Source organism: Mastacembelus armatus, chromosome 17 (assembly GCF_900324485.2).
Source record: "Mastacembelus armatus chromosome 17, fMasArm1.2, whole genome shotgun sequence".
Taxonomy (NCBI): Eukaryota; Metazoa; Chordata; class Actinopteri; order Synbranchiformes; family Mastacembelidae; genus Mastacembelus; species Mastacembelus armatus.
In genome coordinates, this window is record NC_046649.1 from 11189256 (window position 1) to 11201259 (window position 12004).

General features: G+C 41.4%; 1 protein-coding gene across 4 annotated transcripts in view; it reads right to left on the minus strand.

Moving 5' to 3' along the window:
• epha4b (eph receptor A4b) overlaps positions 1 to 12004 on the minus strand; it is an 81697-nt gene that overhangs the window by 5225 nt on the left and 64468 nt on the right. For all 4 annotated transcript variants that reach the window (XM_026313067.2, XM_026313065.2, XM_026313064.2 and 1 more), the window contains 2 exons: positions 4512 to 4573; positions 1366 to 1575 (listed from right to left, as the gene is read on the minus strand). In XM_026313067.2, the coding sequence (XP_026168852.1) occupies positions 1366 to 1575; positions 4512 to 4573 (272 nt within the window). The remainder of the gene's footprint in view (positions 1 to 1365; positions 1576 to 4511; positions 4574 to 12004) is intronic.

Below are 12004 nucleotides of genomic sequence, written 5' to 3' on the forward strand. Positions count from 1 at the left end.
AATGCTACCGAGAACAGAGCAGGTGAGATAATACAGCAGCTTCACAGAACAGCACTCCTTTCTAATAAGCTCATAACATAGAATTAACATAACATTTATTTCAATGTTTCTTGCGTTTGCCTTTCTTTTGCTACCAATTTTCTCTTCTTCTTCCATTCTCCACCTGTTTTGTTGATAATGCACACATCAAACTGACTGCATAAAGCTCACAGTATAAACACAGTGGGCAATGAGATACTGCCCCCCCCCTCTCTCTCATCTACACATCGTACCTCTATAGGGCTCGCTTCAGCTTTTTAACATGCGGCAGCTGCCTCTGCACCACCTAGCATTCCCCATCTCTGCTTGGTCAAAGTCAAATAAAAGACAAAGCTGCCAAGTCACTCTGCACTGTACTTTTTCTTTTTCTACCACCCCCTGTCCACCCCTACCCCATCTTCTTTTTTTCTCTTAACTGCTCTCACTGGATACTTCCCCTGTCTTCCCTTGTTCTCTCTGTCTTTCTCTTACCCTCCCTAGATCTCAGTCTTATTTGATATCCACGCCTCTCTTTCTCACCCCCCCCAATGCCTGCAGCTCTCCATCTAGGTCTCCTGACATCAGTGGGAGTGTGTGTGATTGCAATAGAGCAGTCAACGGCTGATACACTCCTCCCAGGGCAATGCTAATGCCATATTAAAAATAACATCCCCAACACTTCCTATGAATATGAATAATGCCATCTCCTTGTGGGCATTTTAGATGAGCGACTACACAGTCGCTCAACTCACTGACGTTTGACTTTCTTCATTCTCTCAGAGCTCTGTGAGAGGATGGTGATGCTGAGCATATATAGGCAAAGCGATGAAACCTGTGTATGAATTCATATATATTCTGCATATAAGAATAATACAGAGTGTGCCAAGTTCGAATTTGGGCGTAATGTGAGCATGCGATGTACTTTGTTAACTGGGAGGGAGGGTTACCCTAGATAAACCCACTACCACATCTAATCACTTGATACGTCATAATAATCACAGTTTTTTGAGTTGGTCTGTGAAGAAAAATTACATCCTGCTAGTCCTTTAACCCCTGGTTCTTAGTAACTGGCTGTGCATCTTTCTGCTGCCAGCATTGGTTTTTTAGATATAGATGGTGATGCTGATCATTTTAGCCCTAATTGTTGGTTTTTGGCCCCACTTTGGAGAGTGGTTTCTTTATTTGAAAATTTATTTGAGTACATGTGGTTTAAATAGGCATCACACTGGGCTGTTTTGGATTAGATGGAACAATAATGTAGAGGTCAGTGTGTGGATGAGCTGTGACTAGAGATAATAAATTGCCTATTTGTTTATGACAGCTGCAGCCTGTGAGAGTGTATCTTACCCGTGTAGTGTAGGCAGCCTCTGGGTCGTCCTCCAGAACCCTGCTCAGGCCAAAGTCAGACACCTTACACACCAGGTTGCTGTTGACCAGGATGTTTCGAGCCGCCAGGTCTCTGTGAACGTAGCTCATGTCTGACAGGTACTTCATACCTGAGGCGATGCCACGCAGCATGCCGACCAGCTGGATCACTGTGAACTGGCCGTCATGTTTCTGGAGGGAGAGACAAGGAGAAAGATGAATTAATACACAGAGCACGGTGTAAATGCTGACATTAAACTGCAGCAGGCATGGCATAGTGATTAGTGTCAAGACCTTCATCAGCCTCAGCCCTGAAGTGAAGGTCCAAGCCAGAACTCAAGCATCTGTCATGGCTGCAATCCACATTTCTGAAATATCCCTGAGCAAACCCCTGAATCCCTTCCAGCACCTTCCAACCCTGCACTTTGACCTCCCTCTGGAGGATGGTTAGAAAAAGATGAATTTTTTCTTCCAGGGATCAACAGAGGATAAAAAAAAAAAAAAACCTTCTTGCAGAGGATTGAATCTGACAGAACAGACACAACATTCCTCTCTAACACTGACCGCGTGCCCAAGCAGAGCTCACTGGATTTCAGATTTGAGCTGTTTTTGGCAAAGCGTAGAGCCTGTTGATCGATGGTGGTCCAGCTCACCTTCCTCTGCCAATTATTTCTGCCCTGGGCCAACAGTCCCCGTTAAAAAGCCATTCATGTTATCAGTCACCCTCTTTTCTTTATATCATCTCTTCTTCCCTCTCTGTCTTTGTTCTCTCCATCCATCTCTGTCTTTTCCCAGTCTGTTTCAGAGAGAGAGAACTCTGTATTACTTTGATTCAGTCTCCATCCATCTATCTGTCTTCCTTCATTCTCTCCCCCCCCACTCCCCTTCTTCTATCGTTCTTTCTTTCCCTCTCCCTCGGCAGCTGTAGAGTAAGTTAATTAGCCGGTGGTTTTGTGAGATGCTGATTGATTGGACTGTCTAACAAACCTACAGACTTCCTCTATCAATCTGCCCACCACAGTCCCTTGCCAGGAAGGAGGAGGATGGGTGGGCAAGGCAGGGAAAGAGAGAGGAGACAAATGCAAGGCAGAGAGTTTAGACAAGGGGTTGAAGGAGACAGATGAGAAAGGTGGCAAAGGAAACTTTTTTTGACAAATTTTGGCATATTACTCAAGTTTTTATCCCAAAACTACAAAGGAGAAACTTAAAGAAAAGATGGAAAGGAGAGATAAAAATAGTGCGGGAAAGAATGAAAGAGCTTCCCTGATGAACGGTGGCTTTGTTATTTCTGAGGAATAGCCGCTTAATAAATGATCCCCATAATTAAAGACACATATGGATGCCAGAAGCACGGATGAGCTGTAAAACCCATAAAAGTGATTTCATAATTATACTGAGCCGCTGCAGACACCCTTTATGACCCTCATTACATTACATACTATAAAACACAACATACATGTATCTGCGTATGTGTGTTTTTGTATGATTGTGGATGCGTGTCACAGGACATTACGCTTTAGCCATTTTTAGCTGTCAGATTTCATTTCATTTTGCTTCAGTGTTGCTGATGGGATTGGTGTCTATTTAATGATGGCCCTATCATCACAAGCTTAATGGCTTTGGAGCAGCGCAGTGATTTTACTGGCTGACAAACAACTCTGAATATGAATCAGAGGGATTTTCAATGTGAGACTCACCAGGGCTGCAACAGTCAATTCATCTGGGTATATGCAAAACCCAATTCAAAGCTGCTGAACTAAACAAATACTACACATTTGCTACATCTGCTAGATAGTTTGTATGGACAGGAGTCAGATTTTACCTTAATGTATCCTTGATCTTTGCACTACTTAAAAACTTACTGTCAATATTGGGAAACTACAACTATATCTATGTAAATTGGCAAAGCACAGAGCCTGTCAGATGAAGGACTCATTCTTTAAAAAACATCAATTCTTGTAATGATGTATTTTGTGACTTAGCACTTCTAACTCGTCATAATGTCGCTTTCAATAAAAAAGGTTTCCTTCACTTTTAAATCTGTTCACTGACAAGACTTTCAGCAGTAAGCTTGAGTAAAATCTGCTTTTTGAGGACTTATAATAGTTTCTGAGGAATTTTTGTAATAATGTAGCATGAATGGAACTCTTGCCCTACAAATGGTATTTTTTTTAATATCCTCATTAATATAGTAATTTTAGAGGCATTATAGGGGCTTCATTGGCATAATAAATGTCTCTAGAAATAATTTTGTTAACCATATTTCTATTTTTATTCATAAAATGCAGATTTTCTTTAAGCCTCTTTGGCACTGTACAGCATTTTCAGTGTTTTTCTCAGTCTCAAGTTAAAAACCATACAGTATGACTTTTGTGGTATTACATTACATTTGAAGAGAACTATTCATTTTTGTATCCCCTGGTGGAGCAAATATTGCACATAAAGCAAAACACTTTTGTTGTTTTATTGGCTATTTGTCAGGAGTCTGCTTCTGTTTCTGCTCTGGGATATGGACACTAAGTGCATTTTATAGATCCAGTATTAAACATCATATGATGAAAGTGTGGTGAGGTCACACATCTGTCTATATATTTCTCTTATCATTCACTTTTCTGTCCATACAAAGAAAGCATCCGGTCTGCACATGTGGACTGATGAGCAGGTTTCTTGTTCAGTCAATTCAACATGTCACCTCATAAAACACTCTTTGTTTTTAATTACACATGACATTATTCTTTTACTTTATTCCCATCTGCACACATTTACCTTTTAAATATTATGTGTGATTTTGAACATACATGCTGTTTTTAGACTGGGCAAAACTATATCTATTTATGTGATGATTTAAAAACCAATCAGCTGAAATCATGTTTGATTTATTAACTTAAGTCCTTGACAGACTAAACCTAATTTCTTGGGGAACTTCATAGACTGAATTCAGTCAGGTACCTTTATATACTTTTAAAAGAATGTACCCTCAAATACAGCAATTTGAGGAAATGGACTCAACAGTTTCAAACATTTTACAGCGGGGACATGATTTTTCACACTGCCTTTGTAATAACTTTTGGCCCTGACTTTGGGACGGATGTGAGCGCCATGTTCCTCCCAGCTGGTCCATGACTCACCTTGAGGAAAGTGTCTAGAGATCCATTTTCCATGAACTCTGTTATAATCATCACTGGCTTACCTACGAAGACACAAAAAAGGCAGCTGTCAGTGCAGAATTACAAGGAAGAAAGACGCGGACTATGAAGCGATGGGGACAGAGAAGCAGTGGAGTCCACAGCTGTGACCAACCTTCCTTTCTGCCTGTCTCTGGGGGATAACATGGCATGTCGTCATCAGTCACATTGACAGCTTCTAATCAGCCTCCTCCATAAACGCCAGGAGATAATTAGAATGGACCAATCCACCAGAATATGTGTGTGTGTGTATGTATGTATAAGGGGGCCCCCTGAGATCTCATGAATACTAATCAGCCTTAAGGGGAAGGGGCTTGTGGTCAGATCACTATGCACCTGCACCTGCATGAGTGTGTGTTAGTGTGCATGTGTGTGATGAAGGGGTGGTTGACTGACAGGCCCCGCGCACAATGGTCCCCCGCATGGCCTCTGGTGAGACTTACAAATGATTAACAAAGTGCCTGCAATCACAAACACACATATACACACACACACACACACGCACACACACCAAAAACAGCAGTTGTCCCTGTTTTAGTTTTCTCCATAGGTACCACCCCCTACAGCCAAGCTTTGCCAATCACAAACACACAAGATATAGGGGTACAAATGACAGTGTGAGTGTGTGTGTGTGTGTGGGTGTGTGTGTATGGCTTATGAACACACAGTCACTATGTCAGCCAAGATGAATAGGTCACATTTCCACAATCAGACCTCAGAGATGCTGGGGAAAAAAACCTTGGGGAGAGATAACGGATAACACAAGAAGGGCAAAAGCAAAACTGGGGGCAGAAGTCGTCTTACTGGGTGTTTTCTTAACACAAACAGAATATATGAAAAATTAAATGTCTGTAAGATGTATTATATGTCTGTGTATGGCAGTAGATTTATATATGTGATTATATTTGCCTTTTATTTATTAGTAACTAATCCAGTAAATACATTTTAATGTATTTATTGGATACATTTTAATGTATTTACTGGATATAAAGTGAAAGGTTTAAGAGTTAAGGGGAAAGAAGGCTGAGTCAGAGGAGAGGAAGAAAAAAGGGAATGAGGAGGGAAGAAGAGGCAACAGAAGGAAGAAGAGAAAAGGGGAAGGAGGAGGGGTCAAAAGCTTGTCATGGAAAAACAGGAACAACACCACAGAGGCCTACAGTGAGATTGTAGGTAAAGACAGCAATACATCACCTTAAATGAATTCACTATCTCACTGCAGGAAACACACACACAAACAGTCTGGTCGCCTGGTCCCTGGTGGTGGTGTCGTCTTTGACAGTAACATTAGTCTCAGGGATAAAAGTGAAAGAGAATTGGATTTTCTTCTGCTGGGGGTGAGGACTGCTGGTCACATTTATCTCCACAAGGGGACTGGGTTGTGTGTGGTGTATCGCTCTGTGCGTGTGTGTGAGACAGAGAGAGAGAGTGGGCACGGTCGACATGATGATGACTGATTTCAGCTCTGATCGGAGGTGGTCAACATGTGTGTGCTTCTGTTTGTGCGTATTATGTCGCAGCACCACATAAAACAGTTTGTGGGATTGATCCTGACTTAAAACAAGTAACTTTTCATAGGCCTCTATCCACCTAGGTTTGTGTTTGTGTCATTGTGTACATGTCTGTGTGTTTGTATGTGTGTGGAAGCCCATGTGTGTTACTGCTGAAGGAGACCATGACTGTACCATGTTAAGATGCCATCAAGAAAGAAGCACAACTTTCATTCTGTTGTCATGGTTTAGAAGACCATGTGAGTCTGCACTCACATACCCACATATACTCACATTATCACTATTCAACATCCAGACACATGCCACACAGAATTATCCCTGAAACTCTGAGGTTTCAACAGAGGTTACCAATAAATCCGATCACACGCACTCACAAGATGTATATTAGATTCCTCAGTGGTTTTTTTTTTAGGTACCAATACAAACACAGAACACACACAAGTAAAAACACACAACACACAGCAAATCCCTTTCGATTTCTGTCGCGACTTCTATGCATGACATCCACACTTCAAACACACACACACACACACACACACACGGACGGAGCCTCTCCAGCTCGTCGTAGAGCTCCTCTCTGCCAAACATTTATGAGCGCTCCTCAATTTCCTCCTGAAAGTACATAATTAACTAATCACATTCATATTCATTGAAATTTATTGCCTTTCAACGCCTTCAGAAATAACGCAGCCGTTTGCAAAGCTAAAAACACCTCACTGTGTGTGTGTGTGTGTAGATTGGGTATTGATGTTCTGCCAGGTGGAGTGTGTTATGGAATGGATCAGAGAGGAGATTTCTCCTTTTTACAGCTCTTCATTAAGTGAAAGTAGAAAGTGTTGCCTCTGCTTTCCCAGAATAGAGCTGGGATCATTTAGGCCTTTTATGCATGTGTGTGAATACATGGACTGTGCATGTGTGTGTGTGTGTGTGTGTGTTTGTGAAAGTGATAGCACATACATACAGTATATCTGGTAAATTTTATTATGAGAGGCCGTTTCTGTGTGTTGGTGCGAGTGTAAGCAAAAGTGATAGACTGTATACATCTGGACAATTACATTGTGAGTGGCTATCTGTGTGTGTGCCAGTGGGCCACATTACCGCATTATTGAATGAGACGGCCCAAGGTACAAACGAGAAAATGAAATAACTGCTGTATTGATTAATGTTAAGGGTCTGAACTAAATTATACAATGCTTTTAACACAGGACAGATCTCTGTTCTGGAAAGCGCCATGTGAGGGTGTGGAGAAACAGAGAGACAGAAACTCAATAACCTTATCTCCTCTCCTCTCTTCACCCCCACCCTCCCACCTTGCTTTCTCATCTCCTCTCATTTCCTTACGTTTGTCTCATCGCCACCTATCCTCTCACCTATTCATCTATCCGCCCCTCTTTTACTCAGTTCTGCTGAATGCACTCACACCCCCCTAACTTGTTCTTGAGTCCCATCTACTGTCATTTCCTGACTCTTCAGTGGTGTCCTGCCTCTTCCTCTCACTTTTTCCCTGCCATCTACTCCCTGCTTACCAATTCCTCATTTGTCTCTACAGTCCAATCTCCGGATCTGCATACATATTCAAAATGTGAATGATTTCAAACACTCTGAAACACTTATTGTTCAGCCCACAAAGACACACGGTTAAAACTAATCACTAGTTTCTTCAGACAGAAGATGGGTGGAAAAGAAAGCCTGCATGCAGTGTTGCCACTTTTAACAGCACCTTTATAGAGCAGCCTTCTAATGTGTGCGTGGCTCTGTGTGCATGTGATGTGGGCAGATGAGATGGAGTTCGGTAATTGAGGGTTTTCCAAATGAGCCGATTGTTGCTGCGATTGTAACACATAAAGGATGGATTGGTAAAATGAGGCATGGGGGAGATGAAGGGAAGATAAGAGGTTGGGGGGTGGGGGTGGGGGGTTGGGGGGGTAAAGAAGGAGCAGATTGCTGCACTTTTCTGATGTGTAGAGAGACAGAGAAAAGAACCATGTTTTCTCCTTTTCTGCATGTGGCACGCTAATTAGCATGACAATAGCAGCAATCAGGTGGCAGACAGAAGAGTTTGTTATTAGCACGGCACTATGGGAATGGGTTGAAGTCTTAAGTTTTAAGCAGTGAGAACAGTGAGAAGTTTGTTGTTACCCCTGAAGGGGATTTTACATTGACTCACATTTTCTGGAGACTTACTTAACTAACCACTACTTATTTAACACAGGCACATGCGCACACTTGCACACGCACACACACATACACACACACACACACACACACACACACACAGAGGAATGAATGAAACAACTCATTCACAATCAGCACTGGGTTAGGGCAGGGATAGTTGGAAAACAAGCAGGGCAGGGGGCTTTGAGGACCAGGTTTGGCCATCCCTGTATTACTGCTACTACTATGGCTACTAATGGTGCTATGATGCTGACAGTGTTACTTGCAGCTTGACTATAGTTAGATTTATAAGGCTACAACAATGTCCACTAATGCACATTTTCTGCAACATCAACAAGAGCAGAAACACCTTTTAGTACATACTAACATAATTGCTTCCTGTGCTGTTATGCTGTAGTGTTATAGTGATCATTCTGATGATATATTTTGACCAAATGGGGGGGTTGACCACTTTTCTTGGTTTTATATGACGACAACTGAATATCTTCGGGTTTTAGACTATACCTCAGACAAAACAAAGGTCACTTTAGGCTTTAATAGTGAGAGTTTTTTCACTGTTTGCTGACAAATGGATACTGTAAATTACTGTTAGCTGCAGTCCTATTTCATTGTTTAATGTATATCAGGAAGTGCTGTGGAATAGAACATGCACACTATGACAGCAAGTGAGAAGAGAACTTTGTAAAAAAATACTGAGTAATGTTCAAGGCCTCTAGAGCCCAGAATAAACTTTATTCCCACTGGTGCATGTTCAAATGCAGGCAGCATTGTGTATAAATAGATACAGTATACTTCGTACATGCAGTTTGTACATCGTGACACCTTGAAAACAATAAATAAGACATCATTACATTAACTGGATAAGGCATGTGGTGCCAAAGAGTTTGTGACATAAAGTTAGAAAGATTAAATTATTCTATTATTCTTAAATGTTTAATTCACATAAAGGGTCTGATATTTAATATGTGCTTTCGCATACTCAGATGAGTGCTTATGTGACAAACAATTTCTTAAGAGTCCTGGAAATGTTGTTAACCTTTGGACAGAGCCAGACTAGCTTTTCCCCGTCTGCTTTCAGTTTGCAACCTAAACTAACTGTGTGTTTGTTCCAGATTCGTAGATGTTAGAGCTACCCTCACATTTCTCTTGCTACAGCATCATTACTCCACCTATTAGCATCGCCGCAACTGCTGCGTCATTCTCCCACAGCTATTGCACTTTTGCCATTCCTGATACATCTACTGATCCTATCAGCAGAAGTGTGACAACAACAATTACTCCTAGAAATATTCCAAGTACTACTCCTGCTTATACCTTCATGAACCAAACCCCCACACCTGAGCCCAGAGCAGTCAGGGTCAGCCTGCTTGATTAGACTGAGGGTGGTGTGAAGGGACCAGCTGGTGCCGGAGAAAAAGGCCTGAAGGAATTATTGACCCATCTCAACTCTCACCCCCTCACTCGCACATACACACCCTGAGCTGTGACCTGTGAAATTACTGCTCTGCTAGTGAGATTTGTTTCTGAGGGGCTCTATCAGCTTCTCAATGTGCCGTGAAGACAGGTGAGGAGAGAGACACAAAAAAAACTGAGGTAAAAGTAGGCAGACGCTCATTACATGAAAAACAACACACAAACATCATTTTATATTTATAGAACACAGAAAAAAAGCAACTTATTATATTAAAGTAAGTTTCTTGTCAAGCTGTTTTTCTGCTGTTTAGATGTTCTCACATCATCTGTGCTGTTGTCCTGTGTTACAAAATTACCAGGATTTGGCAGTAATTTATTTTGATATTTTAAATCAGAATAGTGAGTGTTACTGAAAGTAAGTGTCATAATTGCATGTTTGCCTGTTAGAACTAAAAAAAAAACACATTTGATTAAGTTTGTTGCTGCAAAACTGCCTCAATCTTGCTAACCAAAGGTCACAGTTATTACATATCAAACATTATCTAGACAAAGAGAGAGAGAATGACAGCATAAGAGGATATGAATAAGAAATGCAATGGGGTTTCATTCTTAATATGCATTTTGCTGAATATTCATAAGGCTAAAAACACATCCAATTAACTTTATGAATTATTAATATTCATGATAAAAGCCTATGCATATGCATTTGCTCTTTTGTTGTTGGCCTAAGTGTCACTGAGCGCCAACGGGTGATGGACTGAAGATTTTTTCATGTGTATTTGTGTGTGTACATGTCTTTGTCATGATTAGTACTACATGACTGTGTGTTTTTGTGTGTGTGTGTGTGTGTGTGTGTGTGTGAGAGAGAGAGAGAGAGAGAGGGGGCAAGACAAAAGAGAGCAGGGGTTCATTTATCTGTCTACATATTTTTATTCTTTCTTTGTTCAGACTCTTTGTTCCTTTGTCTTGTCTGTAGAGTTCTGAGAAACATCTGCATAACAAGGCGTCAGACCAGAAGAGGAACAGAGCAGTCACACTGATGCATCAGAAGAGGAGGGGAGAGGGAAAATGACCCTGAGACTACAGCCACAATCAGACAGCTAATATGAAAACAAAGTTTAGGCATGAAATGTTTATGTGTCCATAGTCATGTTTTCAGACTGATTTCACAAAGTTCTCCACACTAAAATGTTAGAAGATCCTAAAGTTTGCCTATTCCAGCTTTCTCCCCTAAATTGCTTTATTACAGCTGACCTTAAAAATGTGTTATCAGTGGTACATTTTTCTGATGTCTGAAGAGCAGAAAATATGGATTTCATCATGGGACATTGCAACAAGGGATCACAGAATGAATGAATTAAATTCACTGCCACCCAGCACAAAAAGCTTAGCTAGATTCATGGCAGACTTACACTGCACAATATCCTGCAGTGTCAAATAAACAGACCCCAGCAGTCATTCATTCCAATAGAGGCTCAGTGAAATACTACTATCAGTACACAGGAGGAAGGTGATAGGAGCCTTGTTTATTTGTATTAGGACAAAAAAAAAAAAAAAGTTTACTCTGTTAATGCTCTTATGAGAATTGTCAAACAACACAAACTAAGCTTTGCATCTTGCTCATTTAACATGTGTCTATTGGGCCAAAGAGGCAGGGATACCCAGATAGAGCAGGAACTACTGTAGGTCTTCTTCCACATTTCTTTGTCCTTTTGTGTGACGCTAAGTGCTTTGCTTTTCTGTTAGGGTGGGAACTGCATCAGCTAAAACGTTCAGCCAAAACAGCCAAGCAACTTGTGCATGTTGTGTTAGTGTAGGTGTGTGACCAAAATCAGGAGAAATAGATGTGTGTTCAAAGTGAGCTGATTTAGTGTTGACGTACTCTGTGATTTAGTGTGAGAGACAAAAAGAAAGAGAGCAGTAGAGGGCGATAAGAGGAGACTGACTGGGCGAGATAGTGAGGGAGAGAGAAATGTGGAGTGATTGGATGAGAAGATTAGCTGGACACTGACGGAGAGACAAAGCAGGAGAGTGAGACAGAGATGTGAGATGATAAGGATTCAGCTATCTTGTTGAACCAGGCCTGTGTCTATCTCACCTACATGAACACACACACTCGCTCTAATTGCCTAACATAATCATGTGAAGTAAACAAGTGGCCAATTGAGAGACAAGCAGCCACAGCTCGCACACGCCCATGCGTCATCAGTGTGTTGCCATAGTAATGGAGCTTTTATCTGATCCAGGGTCAGCACAAACATTTCTGCTGTGTCTCACACAGTTATATGACAGGAGGACACACACGCCTATTAAAGAACCCATACAAAGAATGGCGAGTGT